The following is a 24,888-nucleotide window of genomic DNA, read 5'->3' as shown; positions in this document are numbered from 1 at the left end:
TAGGAACAACTGTGTATAATTCCCTGAAGGTGGAATCTCGTGTAGAAAGGATGGTAAAGAAAGATTTTGGTGTGTTGGCCTTTATAAATCAGAGCATTGTGTATAGAAGTTGGGTTGTAATGTTAAATTGTACAAGGTATTGGTGAGGTCAATTGTGGAGTATGGTGCATAATTTTGGTAGGCATAATTATAGGAAAAAGGTTAAAATAGAGAGTACAGAGGAGATCAATTAGAATGTTGACTGGGTTTCAGCAACTAAGATACAGAGAAAGGTTGAACAAGTTTGGGAAAGATAGAAGGAATACCCACCATGGTAATGATGTTTTCTTAAGGAACTGTTTACTGGCAGTATCTCATTCTATTACAGAATTAAAAACCAAGGAGCTGTTGGCACAGAGTCCCCATCTCGACTTGCCAATCCATTCTGTGAAAGCAGAGAACTGGGATCTTGTAAAATCATGGAAGGAAGAAAAGCTGCAACCAAAGTGGACTGGACCCTACCTTGTGTTATTAATCACCGAGACAGCAGTACGAACAAAAGAAAAAGGGTGGACACACGCAAACCGATTTAAGGGTCCTGTGGAGGCCCCACCGGACAATATCAGCCCGTAGACTGTGCGTGAAGGGAAGGAACCATTGACTTTGTGCCTATTCGGATGTTGTATTATTCCCTGCGCTGGCCTTCAGAACACAGTATGACTAGCGAGAGGAGGATAGGGAGGCGAAGAATCTGCTGCTAGCACTAGAAAAGGAAGATATAGTATAATTCAAAAGATGCGTAGCAAAAAGAAAAATGGTGGATTGTGAGAGAAGGGTTAATAGGGATGGTTGAATTATACTAGAACTCTGAAAAATATAACTTAGAAAGAAATGAGCTTATCAGCAGAAGCCAGACTGCTGGTAGAATAAAGTAACAATATACAGAACAGAGAGAAATTCTAGATAAAAAGTAGCAAACAGATAACAACTTCAGCAGAAGGCCTTGGGAGTCTTGACGTCAGGAAATGGTCCGAGACATTCCTGGACTTTCTCGTGTGAATGTGGGCTTTATGTTATGATTGGACGAAACTCGATGGGGAGACCTGAGGTAGTGACCACAGTGAAGAAGGGTATAAAGATAGAAAGCATCTCCATTTTCTTTGTGCCTCCAGGGGACATCAGAGGAGAGACACCTATTCTGCAGAATATGAAATTAATAAAAACACTTCTTTGTCTGAATTTGTCTCAAGAGCATTTGTGATTTTTGCTTCCAGAATTTTGTGTCTCTCTTCAGAGTAAACCAGCACCTACAGTTCCTTCCTGCATATTCTCTTCATTCTGCACCTGTTCATATGCCTATCTAAATGCCTCTTGAATGTCACCACCACCTCTGGGTTTACATTCCGTATTTGTACCGCTACCCCTTCTTCTAGCAGTTCTTCCACACATCTATATTTAATTGTAATTGTAATTAATTTATTAGCCAAGTATGTAACAACATATGGAATAAAAGCAACAAGACACACAACGACATAAAAGTTAACATAAACATCCACCACAGTGGATTCCCCACATTCCCCACTGTGATGGAAGGCAATAAAGTCTTATCTTCTCCCTCCTTTTCTCCCACAGTCGGGGCCGTCGAACCGCCCGCAGTTGGGGCAGTCGGTTGGTGCTTCTGATGTCAATCCCCAGCTAGAGGCCACCAGCTCCACGATGTTCAGCCGCAGTGCGGACAGAGATACGATACCGAAAAGTCGCACCAACGCCCAGGAAAGAGATTAAAGAAATTTCCCCACCCCCCATACACTAAAACACGCATTTAACGACAGACTAAGAACACTAAAAGAAGTGAAGGATGAGACAGACCGCTGGCGAGGCTGCCCATCGGTAGAAATCCTGTCCTTCGCATCCCCTTTAAAATCCCCCTCTCACCTTAAACCGAGATCCTATTTGCCCTCTCTGGGAGGAAGAACCACCTCATCACAAGTTCACAAGTTATAGGAGTAGAATTGGGCCATTCGGCCCATCGAGTCTACTCCGCCATTCAATCATGGCTGATCTCTGCCTCCTAATCCAATTTTCCTGCCTTCTCCCCGTAACCCTTGACACACGTACTTATCGATAAATTGTCCAACTCTGACTTAAAAATATCCACTGACTTGGCCTCCATAGCCTCCTGTGGCAATGAGTTCCACAGATTCACCATCCTCTGACTAAAGATGTTCCTTGTCTCCTTGCTAAATGAGAGCCCTTTAATTCTGAGGCTGTGACCTCTGTTCCTAGACTCTCCCACATCCACTCTATCGATACCTTTCATTATTCTGTAAGTTTAATGATGCATCGTTGTTAGTTTGGCGTCATGGTCGTGGAGGCAACACATGGTCGGTGGGGTCACGTACATGGGGACAACACTAGCTGTTGCCTAGTCTTCTGGTTTTTCACCTCGAATGCAAAATTCTACCCCAGAGCACCGACAATCTCTTCCCATGCCTCTCTTAACATCCTGGGACAGATCCATCCCAAAACCACCAAACCACTGCACTCTCTCAATGGTTTATAGGGTATTCTCCCTTATAATAAGCTGACAGAAAAACTGCAGAACCAGCTGCAGAACCAAAGAAAGGAGTCGCAATTCTTGGTATCGGAATCATCAGGAACATGCTCCCCACTTCTGGAACTACAGATCTTCTTCAGGTCTACAGTTCTTCCTCAGTTCTAGAGGTCTTCCTCAGTTCTAGAGGTTCTAGAGGTCTTCCTCGGATCTAGAGATCTTCCTCAGGTATAGAGGTCTTCCTCAGGAATAGAGGTCTTCCTCAGGTATAGAGTTCTTCCTCAGTTCTAGAGGTCTTCCTCAGTTCTAGAGGTCTTCCTCGGATCTAGAGATCTTCCTCAGTTATAGAGGTCTTCCTCAGTTCTAGAGGTCTTCTTCGGATCTAGAGATCTTCCTCGGTTTTACAGTTCTTCCTCAGGTCTAGATGTCTTCCTCAGATCTAGAGGTCTTCCTAGGTCTTCCTCAATTCTACAGTTCTAGAGGTCTTCCTTGGGTCTAGAGGTCTCCCCCAGTTCTAAAGGTCTTCCTCAAATCTAGAGTCACCACCCCACCATGCCCTGTCATTACTCTAAATGGAGTTCTGCCTCGCAAGGCGACACACAGAAGTGCCGCAATACAAAGGTGGACCATAGCAGGTAGAGGAATGGAACGTACAAGTAATTTCTCAACAACAAAGTCTTTGATTTCAAGCCCGATTAATCACTGCCATTACAATCACCGGGTTGGCATGCGTACCTGATCCTCACATTCATACACAATCATTTGGACCCCATTTCCTGGATAGAGGAGCGTTGGATTGGGCTGTATATTTGTGGCTTTCACCACGGAGGATGCTCCCTTGGGCCGGGCAGCAGGAGGGTGGGCAGCAGGGGGATGGGCAGCAGGGGGATGGGCAGCAGGTCAGTGGGCAGCAGGAGGATGGTCAGCAGGTCAGTGGGCAGCAGGGGGATGGGCAGCAGGGGGATGGGCAGCAGGTCAGTGGGCAGCAGGGGGATGGGCCTTGGCGTCCAGCAGGTCTTTGTAGTGGAGTTCGGGCAGGATCATACGTAGACACCTTTCCCTGGTGGCAGGTGTGAGGTTGGTGTTGAGGTTGTACCCCTGGATGCGGGCCTGGCCAAACTGGAAGGGTTTGATGGTCTTGTCCAGAATCTGACTGGGGTCCACAGGCCTTCCTCTCTCTAGGCAGAGGTCTCTCATCTTCTGCCTGGCCTCCTGCAGGAGGACCACCTCCTCGCTCATCCTCTGCCTGCCAAACAGGTCCACCTTCTGCCAGAAGGTCCTGTTGAAATGCAGGTAGAGCTTCCAGTCCAATGAATTCCAGGCTGGGATTTGATCTGCTGTCGTCTCGGACAGAGGCACCACCGTGCCGTTGCCCCTGGGGTTAAGCTTGAAGGAAAGCACGTCGTCCAGATCCCAGCAGAGTGCCTCTTGCAACAAGACCATGGACTGGTCAAAGTACTCGGCGATCAGGATGAGGTGGAAGGTGTTGGCGATCTTGCTGATGACAGAGTCCACGTACGCAGGTGTGTCGTCCGCATTGTGATCAAACCCAAAGTCAAACCACATGCAGTTCCTGGCGTAATGACTGCCTCTGCTGGTGGGCAAGTAGTGGCTCCAGGGATCTTCGAGGAACTGCTCCAGCGACTTCACATTGGAGAAGGCCCTGGCAGTGTCCTTGTAGTAAGCAAAGGAGGATTCCATCCATGTCACTGGGCTGCGAAGGATAGAAAAGTAGAAGGTGTCGTTCGGCATCAACTTCTCCACCTGTAACACAAACAACATTTTACACCCCTTGCCTACAATTAGCCCAAAGGCACAGCAACAGGCCCTTCGGCCCACTGTGGCCCTGCCGACCATTATACTTGCCTACTGTGTAGGAAGGAACCGCAGCTGCTAGTTTACACTGAAGATAGACACAACATGCTGGAGTAACTCAGCGGGACAGGCAGCAGCATCTCTGGGGAGAAGGAAACATAGAAACATAGAAATTAGGTGCAGGAGTAGAGGCCATTCGGCCCTTCGAGCCTGCACCATTCGCCATTCAATATGATCATGGCTGATCATCCAACTCAGTATCCCGTACCTGCCTTCTCTCCATACCCCCTGATCCCCTTAGCCACAAGGGCCACATCTAACTCCCTCTTAAATATAGCCAATGAACTGTGGCCTCGACTACCCTCTGCGGCAGAGAGTTCCAGAGATTCACCACTCTCTGTGTGAAAAAAGTTCTCATCTCGGTTTTAAAGGATTTCCCCCTTATCCTTAAGCTGTGATCCCTTGTCCTGGACTTCCCCAACATCGGGAGCAATCTTCCTGCATCTAGCCTGTCCAACCCCTTAAGAATTTTGTAAGTTTCTATAAGATCCCCTCTCAATCTCCTAAATTCTAGAGAGTATAAACCAAGTCTATCCAGTCTATCCAGGAATGGGTGGCGTTTTGGATTGAGACCCTTCTGATTGAGTCTGACCCAAAACGTCATCCATTCCTTTGCCTGTTCCACAGTCTTTGTACCATCAGTTCAGTAATCAGCAACTAAACTGACCTCTCACCAACTAGAGAGCAGTCCTGAGCCCCTGTCCACTTCATTGGAGACCCGCAGACTTCAAGATTCAAGACTCAAGATTCAATTTAATTGTCATTTGGACCCCTTGAGGTCCAAACGAAATGCCGTTTCTGCAGCCATACATTACAAACAAATAGACCCAAGACACAACATAATTTACATAAACATCCATCACATTGCTGTGATGGAAGGCCAAACAAACTTATCTCTCCACTGCACTCTCCCCCCCCCCCGCGATGTCAGAGTCAAAGTCAAAGCCCCCGGCTGGCGATGGCGATTGTCCCGCGGCCATTAAAGCCACGCCGGGTGATGCGAGGTCGCACACCGGGTCTTGATGTTAGAGCCCCCGGCGTGCGCTCGCAGAGCCTTGATCGGTCCTTGATCCTTGATCGGTCTTTGCTGGCTTTACCTTGCACTAAACGTTATTCCCTTATCGTGTATCTGTACACTGTGGACGGCTCGATTGTAATCATGTATTGTCTTTCCACTGACTGGTTAGCACGCGACAAATGCTTTTGTCTGCACCTCGATACACGGGGCAATAAACAAAACTGAACTGAATTGAGTTTGTACGTTCTCCCTGTGACCACGTGGGTTTTCTCCGGGTGCTCCAGTTCCCACCCACACCCCAAAGATGTGCAGGCTTGTTGGTTCTGTAAATTGCCCCAAGTGTGTTGGATGCAACTAGTGTAATTGTGACCAGCACAGGCTCGATGGGCAGATGGGCCTGGTTCCATGCTGTATCTCTAAACTGGTTTAGTCTTGTTTTAGATAGTTTTGTGTATCATCGCGTGATCCTATGTACAGTGAAAAGCTTTTTATTTTGTGCTATCCCGTCAGCGGAAAGACAATACATCATTGTCAGTAAACTTAAGAGAGGCACAAAATGCTGGAGTAACTCAGCGGGATAGGCAGCATCTCTGGAGCGAAGGAATGGCGTTACGGGTCGAGACATGTCTGAAGGGTCTGTACCCAAAACTTCACCCATTCCTTCTCTCCACAGATGCTGCCTGCCCCGCTGAGTTACTCCAGCACTCTGTGAAACGTCACCTATCCATGTTCTCCACAGACGCTGCCTGACCCGCTGAGTTACTCCAGCACTCTGTGAAACGTCACCTATCCATCTTCTCCACAGATGCTGCCTGACCCGCTGAGTTACTCCAGCACTCTGTGAAACGTCACCTATCCATGTTCTCCACAGATGCTGCCTGACCCACTCAGTTATGGTGCAGCAGCATCTATGGAGCTAAGGAAATAGGCAACGTTTCGGGCTGAAATCCTTCTGGAAATAGGCAACGTTTCGACCCGAAACGTTACCTATTTCCTTAGCTCCATAGATGCTGCTGCACCCGCTGAGTTACTCCAGCACTCTGTGAAACATAACCTATCCATGTTCTCCACAGATGCTGCCTGACCCGCTGAGTTACTCCAGCACTCTGTGTCTATCTTCGGTTTAAACCAGCATCTGCCGTTCCTTCCTACACAAGGCTTGTGATTTACTGGAGTAATGAATCATAGAAACATAGAAACATAGAAATTAGGTGCAGGAGTAGGCCATTCGGCCCTTCGAGCCTGCACCGCCATTTAATATGATCATGGCTGATCATCCAACTCAGTATCCCGTACCTGCCTTTTCTCCATACCCTCTGATCCCCTTGGCCATAAGGGCCACATCTAACTCCCTCTTAAATATAGCCAATGAACTGGCCTCAACTACCCGCTGTGGCAGAGAGTTCCAGAGATTCACCACTCTCTGTGTGAAAAAAGTTCTCCTCATCTCGGTTTTAAAGGATTTCCCCCTTATCCTTAAGCTGTGACCCCTTGTCCTGGACTTCCCCAACATCGGAAACAATCTTCCTGCATCTAGCCTGTCCAACCCCTTAAGAATTTTGCAAGTTTCTATAAGATCCCCTCTCAATCTCCTAAACTCTAGAGAGTATAAACCAAGTCTATCCAGTCTTTCTTCATAAGACAGTCCTGACATCCCAGGAATCAGTCTGGTGAACCTTCTCTGCACTCCCTCTATGGCAATAATGTCCTTCCTCAGATTTGGAGACCAAAACTGCACGCAATACTCCAGGTGTGGTCTCACCAAGACCCTATACAACTGCAGTAGAACCTCCCTGCTCCTATACTCAAATCCTCTTGCTATGAAAGCCAACATGCCATTCGCTTTCTTTACTGCCTGCTGCACCTGCATGCCTACCTTCAATGACTGGTGTACCATGACACCCAGGTCTCGCTGCATCTCCCCCTTTCCCAATCGGCCACCGTTTAGATAATAATCTGCTTTCCCGTTTTTGCCACCAAAATGGATAACCTCACATTTATCCACATTAAACTGCATCTGCCAAACATTTGCCCACTCACCCAGCCTATCCAAGTCACCATGCAGTCTCCTAGCATCCTCCTCACACCTAACACTGCCCCCCAGCTTAGTGTCATCCGCAAACTTGGAGATATTGCCTTCAATTCCCTCATCCAGATCATTAATATATATTGTAAATAGCTGGGGTCCCAGTACTGAGCCTTGCGGTACCCCACTAGTCACTGCCTGCCATTGTGAAAAGGAACCGTTTACTCCTACTCTTTGCTTCCTGTTTGCCAGCCAGTTCTCTATCCACATCAATACTGAACCCCCAATGCCATGTGCTTTAAGTTTGTATACTAATCTCTTATGTGGGACCTTGTCGAAAGCCTTCTGGAAGTCCAGATACACCACATCCACTGGTTCTCCCCTATCCACGCTACTAGTTACATCCTCGAAAAATTCTATAAGATTCGTCAGACATGATTTACCTTTCGTAAATCCATGCTGACTTTGTCCAATGATTTCACCACTTTCTAAATGTGCTGCTATCCCATCTTTAATAACTGACTCTAGCAGTTTCCCCACTACCGATGTTAGGCTAACTGGTCTGTAATTCCCCGTTTTCTCTCTCCCTCCCTTCTTAAAAAGTGGGGTTACGTTTGCTACCCGCCAATCCTCTGGAACTACTCCAGAATCTAAGGAGTTTTGAAAGATTATTACTAATGCATCCACTATTTCTGGAGCTACTTCCTTAAGTACTCTGGGATGCAGCCTATCTGACCCTGGGGATTTATCGGCCTTTAATCCATTCAATTTACCCAACACCACTTCCCGACTAACCTGGATTTCACTCAATTCCTCCACCTCCTTTGACCCGCGGGCCCCTGCTATTTCCGGCAGATCATTTATGTCTTCCTTAGTGAAGATGGAACCAAAGTAGTTATTCAATTGGTCCGCCATATCCTTGTTCCCCATGATCAACTCACCTGTTTCTGACTGCAAGGGACCTACATTTGTTTTAACTAATCTCTTTCTTTTCACATATCTATAAAAACTTTTGCAGTCAGATTTTATGTTCACTGCCAGTTTTCTTTCATAATCCATTTTTCCTTTTCTAATTAAGCCCTTCGTCCTCCTCTGCTGGTCTCTGAATTTCTCCCAGTCCTCCGGTATGCTGCTTTTTCTGGCTAGTTTGTACGCATCATCCTTTGCTTTGATACTATCCCTGATTTCCCTTGTTATCCATGGATGCACTACCTTCCCTGATTTATTCTTTTGCCAAACTGGGATGAACAATTTTTGTAGTTCATCCATGCAGTCTTTAAATGCCTTCCATTGCATATCCACCGTCAACCCTTTTAGAATTAATTGCCAGTCAATCTTGGCCAATTCACGTCTCATACCCTCAAAGTTACCTTTCTTTAAGTTCAAAACCATTGTTTCTGAATTAACAATGTCACTCTCCATCCTAATGAAGAACTCAACCATATTATGGTCACTCTTGCCCAAGGGGCCACGCACAACAAGACTACTAACTAACCCTTCCTCATTACTCAATACCCAGTCTAAAATAGCCAGCTCTCTCGTTGGTTCCTCTACATGTTGGTTTAGATAACTATCCCGTATACATTCCAAGAAATCCTCTTCCTCAGCACCCCTGCCAGTTTGATTCACCCAATCTATATGTAGATTGAAGTCACCCATTATAACTGCTTTGCCTTTGTCGCAAGCATTTCTAATTTCCTGTTTGATGCCATCCCCAACTTCACTACTACTGTTAGGTGGCCTGTACACAACACCCACCAGCGTTTTCTGCCCCTTATTGTTTCGCAGCTCTACCCATACCGATTCCACATCCTCCAAACTAATGTCCTTCCTTTCCATTGCGTTAATCTCCTCTCTAACCAGCAACACTACCCCACCTCCTTTTCCTTTCTCTCTATCCCTCCTGAATATTGAATATCCCGGGATGTTCAGCTCCCAGCCTTGGTCACCCTGGAGCCATGTCTCCGTGATCCCAACTATATCATAATCATTAATGGCTATCTGCAAGTTCAACTCATCCACCTTATTACGAATACTCCTTGCATTGAGACACAAAGCCTTCAGGCTTGTTTTTACAACGCTCTTACCCCTTATACAATTATGTTGAAAAGTGGCCCTTTTTGATTTTTGCCCTGGTTTTGTCTGCCTGCCACTTTTACTTTTCACCTTGCTACCTATTGCTTCTACCTTCATTTTACACCCCCCTGCCCCTCTGCTCTTGTACCCATCCCCCTGCCACATTAGTTTAAATCCTCCCCGACAGCAGTAGCACTGGCTTGCCTTACATACCTGTGGCTTGTAGAACCTCATGTGGTTGCAAATGATATGGTATTCCTGATTATTCTTTGCGTTGTATGATTTCACTGTTCTTGTATCAAAGAGTTGGGGATAGCCAAACTGGTAGGCAACCGGCAGGGCAAAGGTTAAGTTCCTTGCCTCACCAAAACGGTACATGATGTTAAGCACGGTGCTACTGGCTGTCTTGTGTGTCTTCAGGAAGAACAAGTGCGTCTTGGGTCGGCAGGGTTTCTCCAGAGACCGTTCCCTCTGTGTCATTGCTGGAGACAACCAGGGCTGTGGAAACACATCAGACCACAGCCTGGACATAAAGAGAAATGTGATTAACAACATGTGGCAACAACGAGCCCCCAACACAGATCCGTTCCCACTGAAGATGCCGGAGTAACTCAGCGGGTCAGGCAGCATCTGTGGAGAACATGGATAGGTGACGTTTCACAGAGTGCTGGAGTAACTCAGCGGGACAGGCAGCATCTGTGGAGAACATGGATAGGTGACGTTTCACAGAGTGCTGGAGTAACTCAGTGGGACAGGCAGCATCTGTGGAGAACATGGATAGGTGACGTTTCACAGAGTGCTGGAGTAACTCAGCGGGTCAGGCAGCATCTATGGAGCTAAGGAAATAGGCAACGTTTCGGGCCGAAACCCTTCCAGGTTTCGGCCCGAAACGTTGCCTATTTCCAGAAGGATTTCGGCCCCGAAACGTTGCCTCTTTCCTTCGCTCCATAGATGCTGCTGCACCATAACTCAGCGGGTCAGGCAGCATCTGTGGAGAACATGGATAGGTGACGTTTCACAGAGTGCTGGAGTAACTCAGCGGGACAGGCAGCATCTGTGGAGAACATGGATAGGTGACGGTTCACAGAGTGCTGGAGTAACTCAGCGGGTCAGGCAGCATCTGTGGGGAACATGGATAGGTGACGTTTCACAGAGTGTTGGAGTAACTCAGCAGGGGGAAGGCAAGAGAATGGGGTTAGGAGGGAGAGATAGATCAGTCATGATTGAATGGTGAAATAGACTTGATGGGCCAAATGGCTTATTCCTTATGACAATGTATTGATCTGGTTCCTGAAGCTAAGCCCTGCAGCTGAGGGAGGGACTGGAAGGAGATGGTGACAGAGGGCTGGAGTGAGGGTGGGCAGTGGCCATGATGTGCGTAGCATTGATGAGGGTTGGTGGCCTGTTGTTACAGGTGTGTGTGGGGGGGTGGGGGTGTGTGTGGGGGCTAGGTGTGTGGGGCCAGGTGTGTGTGGGGTCAGGTGTGTGTGGGGCCAGGTGTGTGTGGGCCAGGGGCCAGGTGTGTGGGGGGGCAGTGTGTGTGTGGGGCCAGGTGTGTGGGGGGCAGGTGTGTGTGGGGGCAGGTGTGTGGGGGGGCAGGTGTGTGTGGGGGCCAGGTGTGTGTGGGGGTCAGGTGTGTGGGGGGCAGGTGTGTGTGGGGCCAGGTGTGTGTGGGGGGGCAGGTGTGTGGGGGGGCAGGTGTGTGGCGGTGTGTGGTGTGTGGGGGGCAGGTGTGGGGGGTCAGGTGTGTGGGGGGGGTCAGGTGTGTGTGGGGTCAGGTGTGTGGGTGTGTGTGGGGTCAGGTGTGTGTGGGGGGGGGCAGGTGTGTGTGGGGCCAGGTGTGTGTGTGTGGGGCCAGGTGTGTGTGGGGCCAGGTGTGTGGTGTGGGGGCAGGTGTGTGTGGGGGGGCAGGTGTGGGGTGGGGGGTGGGGGTGTGTGTGTGGGGGCAGGTGTGTGTGGGGCCAGGTGTGTGTGTGTGGGGGGGCAGGTGTGTGTGTGGGGTCAGATGTGTGTGTGGGGGCAGTGTGTGTGGGGGCCAGGTGTGTGTGGGGGGCAGGTGTGTGGGGGCAGGTGTGTGTGGGGGGGTGTGTGTGGGGTCAGGTGTGTGGGGGGCCATGTGTGTGGGGGGGGGGGGCTAGGTGTGGTGTGTGTGGGGGGTCAGGTGTGTGGGGGTCAGGTGTGTGTGGGGGCCATGTGTGTAGGGGGGGGGCAGGTGTGTGTGGGGGGTCAGGTGTGTGTGGGGGGGCAGGTGTGTGGGGGTCAGGTGTGTTGGGGGCAGGTGTGTGTGGGGGGGGGGGGGGCAGGTGTGTGGGGGCAGGTGTGTGTGTGTGTGTGGGGGTCAGGTGTGTGGGGGCCAGGTGTGTGGGCCAGGTGTGTGTGGGGGTAGGGTGTGGGGGCAGGGTGTGTGGGGGTGTGGGGGGCCAGGTGTGTGGGGGGTCAGGTGTGTGTGGGGCCAGGTGTGTGTGGGGGCAGGTGTGTGGGGTCAGGTGTGGAGATACTGACCTGAATGTGATCAGGATTATGATACTGATCCACAACGTGTGGAATGTAAGGCGCAGGTGAGTCGTCAGCCTCCTGCGGGAAGAAAGTGCGGGTGTGAGTCCATCTCATCCCTGACACCCGCCTGAGAGAGACACAGAATGCTGGAGGAACTCAGTGGGACAGGCAGCATCTCCGGAGAGAAATAAATGGGTGGCGTTTCAGGTCTGAAGAAGGGTCTCGACCCGAAACCTCGCCCATTCCTTCTCTCCAGAGATGCTGCCTGTCCCGCTGAGCTACTCCAGCATTTTGTGTCTGTCCCCTATTTCATCAGGTCATGATAGGAGCAGAATTAGGCCATTTGGCCCATCGAGTCTACTCCGCCATTCAATCACGGCTGATCTATCTCTCCCTCCTAACCACCTTCTCCTGCCTTCTCCCCATAACCCCGGACACCCGCATTAATCAAGAATCTATCTATCTCCGCCTTAAATATATCCACTGACTTGTGGCCTCCACAGCCGTCTGTGGCAACGAATCCCACAGATTCACCACCCTCTGACTAAAGACATTTCTCATCTCCTTGCTGAAGGTGAGTGATAGAGTGATACCGTGTGGAAACAGGCCCTTCAGCCCTACTTGCCCACACTGGCCAACGTGTCCCGGCTACACTAGTCCCATCCATGTCCCTGTCTAACTGTTTCTTAAACGTTGGGATAGTCCCGCCTCAACTACCTCCACCCTACTTTATTAGACAGTAGAAAGTTCCCAACCTGAAACATCACCTGTCCATTTCTGAAACTCTCTCCCGCCATCTCCCTCTCTCCCTGCCTGTCTCTCCCCTTCTCTCTCTCCCTCCTGTTCTCTCCCCTCTCTCTATCACTCTGTCAGTCAGTTTCCCTCCTGTTCTCCGTCTTTCCCTCCCTTCTGCTCTCTTCCCCACCCTGTCTCTCTCCCACTAGTCTCCACACATTCTGTCTCTCTGTGTCTCAATCGGTTTCTCTCCTGTTCAATGCCCACTCTCTCTGTCACTCCCTCTCTTCTGTTCTTTCCCCCACTCTGTCAATCTCTTTCCCTTCCCCTCTCTGCCCTCTTTCCCCCTCTTCTTCTCTATCCCCCTCTCTCCCTCTCTCCCCCCCCCCCCCCCTCTCCTGCTGAGGCTCCAGATACTTTCACTGAAGCCCGTCTCTCGTGCTGTTATTTACCAGTGGGTTTGTCCAAATTCCTGGGCAGCTCCAATGTGTCCAGAATCTGAGACTTAATGTCCATAACACGGACCGGAGAGGAGAGGAGAGGAGAGGAGAGGAGAGGAGAGGAGAGGAGAGGGAGGAGAGAGGAGGAGAGGGGAGGAGAGGAGAGGGGAGGGGAGAGGAGAGAGAGGAGGAGAGGAGAGGAGAGGAGAGGAGAGGGGAGGAGAGGAGAGGAGAGGAGAGGGGAGGAGAGGGAGAGGAGAGGAGAGGAGAGGAGAGGAGAGGAGAGGAGGGGGGAGGAGAGGAGAGGAGAGGAGAGGAGAGGCAGAGAGGGGAGGGGAGAGGAGAGGAGGAGAGGGAGGAGAGGAGAGGGAGAGGAGGAGAGGAGAGAGGCAGAGGAGAGAGAGGTGAGGGGAGAGAGCGGAGAGGAGAGATGAGATGAGGTTGAGAGATCTGAGATGAGAGCGGAGAGGAGAGGAGATGAGAGGAGAGGAGAGAGAGAGAGAGGAGGGGAGATGAGGAGAGGAGGAGGAGAGGAGAGGAGCGGAGAGGAGGAGAGGAGAGGAGAGGAGAGGAGAGGAGAGGAGAGGAGAGGAGAGGAGAGGAGAGGAGGAGAGGAGAGGAGAGGGAGAGGAGAGGAGAGGAGAGGAGAGGAGAGGAGAGGAGAGGAGAGGAGAGGAGCGGAGAGGAGAGAGAGAGAGGAGAGGAGAGGAGCGGAGATGAGAGGAGAGGAGAGGAGAGGAGAGGAGAGGAGCGGAGCGGAGAGGAGAGGGGAGGAGAGGAGAGGAGCGCCTGGTGAGGCTATTCCCACGTCTCAGTTTACACAACCCAACACACTTTCCGCCATGCAACTATCAATTATAAATATATTGGCTTAGATTCTCCCATTTCCTGTACAGGATCCTGTTTGTACTTTCTGTCAAAGCGTAGACCAGGTACTTGTATAACTTCATGTACACTTTAGGCAGTATTGCACCTGGAGGCAGCCACGGGCACAAGGAAACCTCGGCTCTGGAGGCAGGCAGGGGGTTAGTCAACGTGGTCTCCCTGAAGCTGCCTACATTTTAGATCCCGCAGCCGGGGCTTTGGGTCCGAGCAAGTCCCGGGGCATGGGGTGGTATCTACACGTTCTCGTTCGGTGTCCGGTCCGGGTTGGTGCCTCTGGTTCTGGGGGTGTGGGGGGGGGGGGGCTGCATTATGTTTAATTTGCGAGTTATCTGAGTCAAATGTATGTGTAGATTGACACAAAACGCTGGAGTAACTCAGCGGATCGGGCAGCATTTCTGGAGAGAAGGAATGGGTGACGTTTCTGGTCGAGACCCTTCTCCCACTGAGTTCCTCCAGCATTTTGTGTCTATCTTTGCTTTAAACCAGCATCTGCAGTTCCTCCCCCCACATACACCCTCACAGCCAGAACTGATTAGAATCATAGAGACACGCAGCGTGGAAACAGGCCCTTCGGCCCAACTTGGCCGTGCTGACCAACATATCCCATCTACACTAGTCCCACCTGCCTGCGTTTGGTCCATATCCCTCTACACCTGTCCAAACCAATGTTCTGATAGTCCCAGCCTCAACTACCTCCTCTGGCAGCTCGTTCCATACACCCACCCCATGGAAAAAGTTTCCCCTCAGGTTCTTATTAAATATTTCACCTCTCAACTCCACATCCACTCTATCTTCTGAGTTGCCACACGAGTTGCAACTCAGTCAGTGGGCATACGTGGCCACGCGTTACAAACTTAGTGAACTGTATGTAAAGCAACTAATATAACTGTGCCGGGGCACAGGTGACTATCATCTGCCATCACCCGCTGCTACATTTCCCCGTCACTCCAGTGTGCGGTTCTCAGATGCAACAAAGTCTTGATTCTAGATTTCCAATTGTCCAGTCCTCCTCTCTCTCCCCCTCTCTGCCCTCGTCCCCCTCTCTCCCCTCCCTCTTTCTCCTCCCCACAACTCTCTCCCCCCTCTCTCCCCCCGTCTGAGCTGCCGGGGAGATTCAGCACCCACCTCATTGCCGGTGCTGCCTGTTCGCCGCTGTCGGCAGCCGCTCTCCCCTCCTCCCCTCTCCACTCTCCTCTCCCCCTTTCCTCATCCCTCCGCTCTCCTCTCTCTCTCTCCCACCCTCTTCTCCTCTCCACTCCTCTCCTTGCTCCCTCCTCCACTCCTCTCCTCTCCGCCTCTCCTCTCCTCTCCTCTCCTCACCTCTCCTCTCCTCTCCCTCCACCTCTCCACACCTCTCCTCTCCCACACCTCTCCCCCTGCTCTCACCTCTATTCTCCTCCTCTCCTCTCCTCCACCCTCTCCTCCCTCCTCTCCCATCTCTCCTCTCCTCTCCCCTCCTCCCACCTCACCCACCTCTCCTCTCCTCTCCTCTCACACCTCTCCCTCCTCCTCTCCTCTCCTCACCTCTCCTCCCACCCCTCTCCTCTGCCTCCTCCTCCCTCTCTCTCCTCCTCCTCTCCTCACCTCTCCTCCTCTCCTCTCCATCCACACTCCTCTCCTCTCTCCACTCCTCTCCTCCACACCTCTCCTCTCCTCTCCTCTCTCTCTCCTCTCCTCTCCTCTCTCCGCTCCTCTCCGCTCCTCTCCTCTCCTCTCCTCTCCACTCCTCTCCTCTCCTCCCTCTCCTCTCCTCTCCACACCGCTCCAAACCTCTCCGTCCTCTCCACACCTCCTCTCCTCTCCCCTCCTCCTCCGGGCAAGCTGCTGCTCTCCTCACACCTCCACACCCCGCCCAACGTTCGATCCTGTCCCCTACCGCCGCTCCTCCCCCCGGCAGAGCTGCTGTACTCACAGCGCCACGTTCTCCAGGTCGATCCTGACTACCGCCGCTGTCTGTACGGAGTTTGCACGTTCTCCCTGTGACCGCGTGGATTTTCTCCGGGCGCTCCAGTTTCCTTCCGCACTCCAAAGACGTGCAGGTTTGTAGGTTAATTGACGGTATAATTGTAAATTGTCCCAGTTGTTAGTAGGATAGTGTTAGCGTGCGGGGATCGCTGGTCAGCACGTACTCGGTGGGCCAAAGGGCCTGTTACCGCGCTGTCTCTCTAAACTAAATTAAACTAGAAAATACGTTGAAGGAAGGAACTGCAGATGCTGGTTTAAACCAAAGATAGACACAAAATACTGGAGTAACTCAGCGGGACAGGCAGCATCTGTGGAGAGAAGGAATGTGTGATTAGTAGAAAGGAGATAGCCCCAGACAGAAAAGGAGGCTTTGCTTTTAGTGTGAGCATGTGAACACCTGCATGGACACATGCAAACACCTGCATGAACACCTGCAAACGCCTGCATGGACACATGCAAACACCTGCATGTACACCTGCAAACGCCTGCATGCACACCTGCATGGACACCTGCATGAACACCTGCAAACACCTGCATGAACACCTGCATGAACACCTGCATGAACACCTGCATGGACACCTGCATGCACACCTGCAAACACCTGCATGTACACCTGCAAACGCCTGCATGCACACCCGCATGGACACCTGCATGTACACCTGCATGTACACCTGCAAACACCTGCATGAACACACCTGCATGCACACCTGCAAACACCTGCATGAACACCTGAAAACACCTGCACGGACACCTGCATGAACACCTGCATGAACACCTGCAAACACCTGCATGAACACCTGCAAACACCTGCATGGACACCTGCATGAACACCTGCATGAACACCTGCATGGACACCTGCAAACGCTTGCATGCACACCTGCATGGATACCTGCATGTACACCTGCAAACGTCTGCATGCACACCTGCATGGACACCTGCATGTACACATGCAAACACCTGCATGCACACCTGCATGGACACCTGCATGAACACCTGCAAACACCTGCATGCACACCTGCAAACACCTGCATGTAACCATCTTCATGCACATCTGTCTGGCATCGAGTTTGTGTGTGGCCACACCACAAACTGCTAGAGAGAAGGACCCCACTTCAGACAAAGGGTCTCAACCCAAAAAGTCACCCATTCCTTCTCTCCAGAGATACTGCCCGTCCCGCTGAGTAAACGGAACGATATTGTTCTATCCATTGAACAGTACTTGTACTGTTGTGGTCCAAGCATCCATCTGTCAATCTGGGTGCATGGTTTGGTTCAAGGGGAGTAGATTGTGTCCAACAGTTTGTGGTGTGTGGGCAACTCCACCTCGATGCCATACAGGTGAGCATTAAGGTGTTCACATGCCAACTCCTTGTCTGTCTGAGCTGGGACTATATTAATAAATAATAATACATTTTATTTATGGGCGCCTTTCAACAGTCTCAAGGACACCGTACAAAAATTTAGCAGGTAGAGGAGAAACATGTAAGGGGAATGAAATAAATAGTAGAGACATGACTAGTACACAAAGTAAAGACAGAATTCAATACAAAACACAATATGAGGCAATTAATGCACAGATGAAAAGGGACGGCACGTGGGGCTAAGGATAGGCAGAGGTGAAGAGATGGGTCTTGAGGCGGGACTGGAAGATAGTGAGGGACACGGAATTGCGGATCAGTTGGGGGAGGGAGTTCCAGAGCCTGGGAGCTGCCCTGGAGAAGGCTCTGTCCCCAAAACTGCGGAGGTTGGACTTGTGGATGGAGAGGAGACCGGCTGATGTGGATCTGAGGGACCGTGAGGGTTGGTAGGGGGAGAGGAGGTCAGTGAGATATGGGGGGGGGGGGGGGGGGGGGGGGCAGATGGTGGAGGGCTTTGTAGGTGAGGATCAGGATTTTGTAGGTGATCTGGTGGGAGATGGGAAGCCAGTGAAGTTGTTTGAGGACTGGAGTGATGTGATACCAGGATTTGGTGTGGGTGATGAGTCGGGCGGCTGCGTTCTGGACCAGTTGATGTAGGTGGAGCTGATGCCAAGGAGAAGTGAGTTGCAGTAGTCCAGTCGGGAGGAGATGAAGGCATGGATGAGTCTTTCAGCAGCGGGAGGTGTGAGAGAGGGTCTGAGTTTGGCGATGTTGCGGAGATGAAAAGGACTATCTCCTTTTTACTTCCATCAATCGCGATTGCCCCGCATGCTGATGATTCCTGGGATGGCAGGACTTTCATATGAAGAAAGACTGGATAGACTCGGCTTGTACTCGCTAGAATTTAGAAGATTGAGGGGGGATCTTATCGAAACTTACAAAATTCTAAAGGGGTTGGACAGGCTAGATGCAGGAAGATTGTTCCCGATGTTGGGGAAGTCCAGAACAAGGGGTCACAGTTTAAGGATAAGAGGGAAGTATTTTAGGACCAAGATGAGGAAAACATTTTTTTTCACACACAGAGAGTGGTGAATCTGTGGAATTCTCTGCCACAGAAGGTAGTTGAGGCCACACAATTCATTGGCTATATTTAAGAGGGAGTTAGATGTGGCCCTTGTGGCTAAAGGGATCAGGGGGTATGGAGAGAAGGCAGGTACAGGATACTGAGTTGGATGATCAGCCATGATCATATTGAATGGCGAATGGTGCAGGCTCGAAGGGCCGAATGGCCTCTACTCCTGCAGGGGAATAGAGTTGAGAGGGAAAGATAGATCGAACATGATCAAATGGCGGAGTAGACTTGATGTGCAGGAAGGACTTGCAGATGCTGGTTGCAAGATAGACACAAGTTGCTGGAGTTACTCATCCTGGAGAGAAGGAATGGGTGACGTTTTGGCTCGAGACTCCTCAGACTGGTCTGTCCAAGTACAGCTACTAGCCCCAGCTGACTGGCATCTGCCATAACCTGGTCTGCAGCCCATGCACCTTAGTATCCCAACGTATGGCCACACAACCAAATCTGTTTCAATGTCTGAAATGCAGCGCTTAGTTCTGGAGCAAAGACAAAGAGCACACTCTTCCTTGTCAACCTCCTCAATAAACATAGAAACATAGGTACAGAAGGAGGCCATTCGGCCCTTTGAGCCAGCACTGCCATTCAATATGATCATGGCTGATCATCCACAATCAGTGCCTCGTTCCTGCTTTCTCCCCATATCCCTTGATTCCATTAGCCCGAAGAACCAAATCTAACTCTCTCTTGAAAACATCCAGTGAATTGGCCTCCACTGCCTTCTGTGGCAGAGAATTCCACAGATTCACAACTCTCTGGGTGAAAATGATTTTCCTCATCTCAGCCCTAAATGGCCGACCTTTTATTCTGAAACTGTGTGACCCCTGGTTCTGGACTCCCCCAACATCGGGAACATTTTTCTTGCATCTAGCATGTCCAATCCCTTAATAATCTTGTTTAAGAGGGAACTGCAGATGCTGGAGAATCGAAGGTTACACAAAAAAGCTGGAGAAACTCAGCGGGTGCAGCAGCATCTATGGAGCGAAGGAAATAGGCAACATTTCGGGCCGAAACCCTTCTTCAGACGTCTGAAGAAGGGTTTCGGCCCGAAACGTTGCCTATTTCCTTCGCTCCATAGATGCTGCTGCACCTGCTGAGTTTCTCCAGCTTTTTTGTGTAACCCTTAATAATCTTATATGTTTCTGTAAGAATCCCTCTCATCCTTCTAAATTCCAGTGAATGCAAGCCCAGTCAACCCATTCTTTCATCATATGTCGGTCCCACCAGCCTGGGAATTAACCTGGTGAACCTACGCTGCACTCCCTCAATAGCAAGAATGTCCTTCCTCAAATTAGGACCAATATTGCAGTAGATAGCCCCAGTAGATGTCAAAATATATGAAAGGTGAGATGAAAGTGATGAATGGAAAAGATTGGGGATGTGCATAGATTGAGGGTCAGTCTCAGTCTACCCCACGACAGAAGGGGGAGGAGTTGTACAGTTTGATAACCTCAGGGAAGATGGATCTCCTGTGGCGTTCTGTGCTGCATCTTGTACTGAACTAGGATTGTGCTTTTGTTTGGCTGAAGAAGTTGTCTCGGCCCGAAACGTCACCCATTCCTTCTCTCCAGAGATGCTGCCTGACCCACTGACTTACTCCAGCATTTGTCTCAGAGCCTCCCCTCCGCCTTCCAGGACTGGAGGATTTTTCCCATCGATGAAAAATCAGAGAGATATTATGTTTTATTTTAATTTGCCATTCTCTCTGCTGCCCCTGCTGGTGGGAGGGGGAGGGACTATAATACCAGGAAGTGGTGTGCCTCATTCAGTCTCTGCAAGATGGAGAAAGCCAGAGGGTCACGTCTCTCTGAGCTCTGAATAACACTGAACACATGTCTACTCAACTGTGAGTTCCCTTAATGTGGTTTGAAAATGAAAATATGGTTGGTTTGAAGTGAAAATTCACTGCAAATGGTTGTTTGGGTTGAAGTAATTGGTGGAGAGGTGGAATTGGTGGAGAGGTGCAATATTGCGTCGGGGAACCAGCCCTCCCGTGTGAACATGGGACCCAACGGGTCCCACTTAGTCTTGTAGACTTTATAAATACAGCACGGAAACAGGCCCTTTGACCCATCAGGTCTGTGCTGCCCAGTGATCACCCCGCACAGTAACCGACATACACTGGGGACAATTAGCCTACAAACCTGCACGTCTTTGGTGGGTGGGGAGAAAACCGGAGCACCCTGAGAAAACCCACGCGGTCAGGGGCAGAACGTGCAAACTCCGTACCGACAGCCACGTAGTCAGGATGGAACCCGGGTCTCTGGCGCCGTGAGGCAGCAGCTCTACCCGCTGCACCACTCAACCTAATTGAGTTAATTTTGACTTCTGGACGAAGAACTTTTTTCAATGAGAAGAACTTTTTTCACACAGAGAGTGGTGAATCTCTGGAACTCTCTGCCACAGAGGGCAGTCGAGGCCACACAGTTCATTGGCTATATTTAAGAGGGAGTTAGATGTGGCCCTTGTGGCTAAGGGGATCAGAGGGTATGGAGAGAAGGCAGGTACGGGATACTGAGTTGGATGATCAGCCATGATCATATTGAATGGCGGTGCAGGCTCGAAGGGCCGAATGGCCTCTACTCCTGCACCTAATTTCTATGTTTCTATGTTTCTATGAAAGGAGAATGTTGTTCTTGGACTTGGAGGGAGTGAAAAATTGGAAAGAATAGGTAACAGGACGCACAGATGTGCGGCCAATTCTTGTATGTGAAGGTTGAATGATCTGCCATTGTTGTGTGCTGTCGAGGACACACAGTATGTGGGGTTTTCATGACTACAGAACAGGATCCCAGGTGTTTCATCAATAACTCTGTCTGTCTGAGATTTCTCCATACACTTCATGCCACTCTGTGTCATCCAGGCACGGTTCAGCTGCAGAAACACAACACAAGCATTCATTAACCTCCACACAAGCAATTGCAGGTGCTGCTCTACGACACGAGGAACTATTTCAGAGTTGAAGTGCTGAGCCACCGGGAGATCAGGTAGGTTAAGACAGACTGAGCGGAGGTGTTCGTTCAACTCGACCCTTCCCACCCAAACCACCCCCTCCCCAGGTGCTTTCCCCTGCAACCGCAGAAGATGCAACACCTGTCCCTTTACCTCCCCCCTCGACTCCATCCAAGGACTCACACAGGTGAGGCAGAGGTCCAAGTTCAAGTACGTTCAAGTTCAAGTGAGTTTATTGTCATGTGTCCCTGTATAGGACAATGAAATTCTTGCTTTGCTTCAGCACACAGAGCATAGTAGGCATTGACTACAAAACAGATCAGTGTGTCCATATACCATAATATAAATATATATTCACATGAATAAATAAACTGATAAAGTGCAAATAAATCACCTTTTTCCTTTCTTCTCCCCATCAGTCTGAAGAAGGGTTTCGGCCCGAAACGTTGCCTATTTCCTTCGCTCCATAGATGCTGCTGCACCCGCTGAGTTTCTCCAGCATTTTTGTGTACCTGCAAATAACAGATAATGGGCTATTAATAATCAGAGTTTTGCCCGAGCCAGGTTTAATAGCCTGATGGCTGTGGGGAAGTAACTCCTCCATCCTCATCTACTGCATCCGCTGTTCCAGGTGTCAACTTCAGGAGCTGCGGTCTCCGTCCGGTAGGAAGTGGCCGATTCGGAAACTCCAAGCCGTTGAAGTGTGTTCTTCCCTTCCGACCACGGAGATCCGATCATCCTGGCCAGAGAGCCTGTACAAGGGGCCTTCCTTGGCAGCGACTGCAGAAGGCTCAAGGCCCTGACCACGGGTGAACAACGAGGAAGATGGCTGGACTTCATTGCCTTCCCTCACAGTGGGAAAGGTTGATTCCACTGTGGGGGGTGTTCATGTTAAACTCGATCATGTATTGTGTGTGGCTGCATGTATCACTTCACCAATTGGTGTATGTGACAATAAATGTCACTTGAACTTCTCTACATTGGCGAGACCAAGCGCAGGCTCGGCGATCGCTTCCCCCAACACCTCTGCTCAGTTCGTCTTAACCAACCTGATCTCCCGGTGGCCCAGCGCTTCAACTCCCCCTCCCATTCCCAATCTGACCTCTCTGTCCTGGGCCTCCTCCATTGTCAGTGTGAGGCCCAGCGCAAATTGGACGAACAGCACCTCATATTTCACTTGGGTAGATTACACTCCAGCGGCTGTGGGGAAGTAGCTATTCCTGAACCTCGGATCACCATGTTTGTGCCAACCTTAATTGTATAATTAAAGTTGACACAAAATTAAAGCGCTTCTACTTCCTGAGAAGATTACGGAGAGTTGGCTTGTCAAGGAAGACTCTCTCTAACTTCTACAGTTGCACAGTAGAGAGCATGCTGACCGGTTGCATCATGGCTTGGTTCGGCAACTTGAGCGCCCTGGAGAGGAAGAGACTACAAAAAGTAGTAAACACTGCCCAGTCCATCATCGGCTCTGACCTTCCTTCCATCGAGGGGATTTATCGCAGTCGCTGCCTCAAAAAGGCTGGCAGTATCATCAAAGACCCACACACCATCCTGGCCACACACTCATCTCCCTGCTACCTTCAGGTAGAAGGTACAGGAGCCTGAAGAATGCAACAACCAGGTTCAGGAATAGCTACTTCCCCACAGCCATCAGGCTATTAAACCTCGGACAAAACTATGAGCATTAATAACCCATTATCTGTTATTTGCACTTTATCAGTTTATTTATTCATGTGTGTATATATTTATATCATGGTATATGGACACACTGATCTGTTTTGTAGTCAATGCCTACTATGTTCTGTGTACTGAAGCAAAGCAAGAATTTCATTGTCCTATACAGGGACACATGACAATAAACTCCCTTGAACTTGAACTTGAATGATAATTTCCCCTTACACTGGGTCTCCCAAATGCCAACACCTCACACTTGTATGGACTAGAGTTGTCTAACACCTGTGGACAGGGGCCAGGAGGAGGTTTTCTGTGTTAGTGCCAATCTACCAAGCAGTAATGACATGAGCATAAAGGTCCCATGCAGGTCATGGGGAGAACGTGCAAACTCCACGGAGACAGCACCTGTGGTCAGGATAGAAACCGGGTCTCTGGCGTGTGTGGCATCAGCTCAACATTTTCTCAGTTTATTGAAGTGATAGGTTTATCGGTCTGGCGGGCATCCAATGCTCACTATCCCATCGTGTTGTGAGTCTCTATTGGGCAGAGGTCACTTTGAACAGTGGACACCATCAACCATGTGAAAAACCAGCGCCAATCAACCCCCACTTGCAAATTTGGGTGAGAAATGGAAGGAGACGGATTGATGGCGAGCAGTCTGCAAGTGTGTTTACGGGTGAGCAAAGTACGGAGTGTTTGCTGCGGTTTCTCCCGTTATTGCCGCCCGGGCTGTCCAGGGTCGTGACGGCGCAAGGCAATGGCGGTCGCCGCTCCCACACTGCCCCGCTCCTGGGAAAGAGCCCTATTGAGGGCGCTGGGGAGGGCAAGCATGCTAATTGTATCTGTACACTTTATTCTTCTCTGCAGTCATCTGTGTTCTCTGTTACTAACCAAACAACAATGTGTACCTCTCCACCTTATCCTCACACCAAGCATGCAGTGAAATGGTCACTGAGTCCACACCTAATCTCATCACGACCTGGATCAGAATGAAGAATGGTCCTGTCCACCTATCCATGTTCTCCACAGATGCTGCCTGACCCGCTGAGTTACTCCAGCACTCTGGAAACGAAACGTCACCTATCCATGTGAAACGTCACCTATCCATGTTCCCCACAGATGCTGCCTGACCCGCTGAGTTACTCCAGCACTCTGTGAAACGTCACCTATCCATGTTCTCCACAGAAGCTGCCTGACCCGCTGAGTTACTCCAGCACTCTGTGAAACGTCACCTATCCATGTTCTCCACAGATGCTGCCTGACCCGCTGAGTTACTCCGGCACTCTGTGAAACGTCACTTATCCATGTTCTCCACAGATGCTGCCTGACCCGCTGAGTTACTCCAGCACGAGTGGAAGTTTTTGGAGGAATATGGACCAGGCTAAGACAATGGGACTAGCATCGATGGGGCTGGCACGGGCCTGGTGGACCGAAGGGCCTGTGTCCATGCACTGTGACTCTGTGATTCATGTTTCACAAACTCCTGAAGCAGCAAGCGACTAGATGGGGTTGTTTGTGAATCTACATCAGGCACTGTATTTCCTTCGCTCCATAGATGCTGCTGCACCCGCTGAGTTTCTCCAGCTTTTTTGTGTACCTTCGATTCTCCAGCATCTGCAGTTCCTTCTTAAACACTGTATTGTACCCTGCTGGTTGATCGTATCGATTGAGTATTCTCTCCTTGTGCTCAATAGACAAGTCAAGGCCAAAAGTTCCACTC

At 50.2% G+C, this 24,888-nt stretch overlaps 1 protein-coding gene and 1 long non-coding RNA gene across 3 annotated transcripts in view; one reads left to right on the top strand and one right to left on the bottom strand.

Moving 5' to 3' along the window:
* Window positions 1–1,218, top strand: part of LOC129716469 (uncharacterized) — a 3,340-nt gene extending 2,122 nt beyond the window's left edge. For both annotated transcript variants that reach the window (XR_008726644.1, XR_008726643.1), the window contains exon 2: window positions 1–1,218. This exon is cut by the window's left edge and continues 666 nt beyond it. This is a non-coding gene — a long non-coding RNA (uncharacterized LOC129716469).
* A 2,290-nt stretch (window positions 1,219–3,508) lies between these two features.
* Window positions 3,509–12,138, bottom strand: LOC129716464 (galactose-3-O-sulfotransferase 2-like). The gene is made up of 3 exons (XM_055666332.1): window positions 12,031–12,138; window positions 9,742–10,026; window positions 3,509–4,297 (listed from the first exon to the last, which is right to left on the bottom strand). Exons 1-3 carry the CDS (start codon window positions 12,136–12,138, stop codon window positions 3,509–3,511), a joined length of 1,182 nt encoding a protein of 393 aa, XP_055522307.1.
* Window positions 12,139–24,888: the final 12,750 nt, after the last annotated feature.

This window comes from Leucoraja erinacea, unplaced genomic scaffold (assembly GCF_028641065.1).
Source record: "Leucoraja erinacea ecotype New England unplaced genomic scaffold, Leri_hhj_1 Leri_240S, whole genome shotgun sequence".
Taxonomy (NCBI): domain Eukaryota; kingdom Metazoa; phylum Chordata; class Chondrichthyes; order Rajiformes; family Rajidae; genus Leucoraja; species Leucoraja erinaceus.
This window is presented reverse-complemented; position numbering and strand designations above follow the sequence as displayed.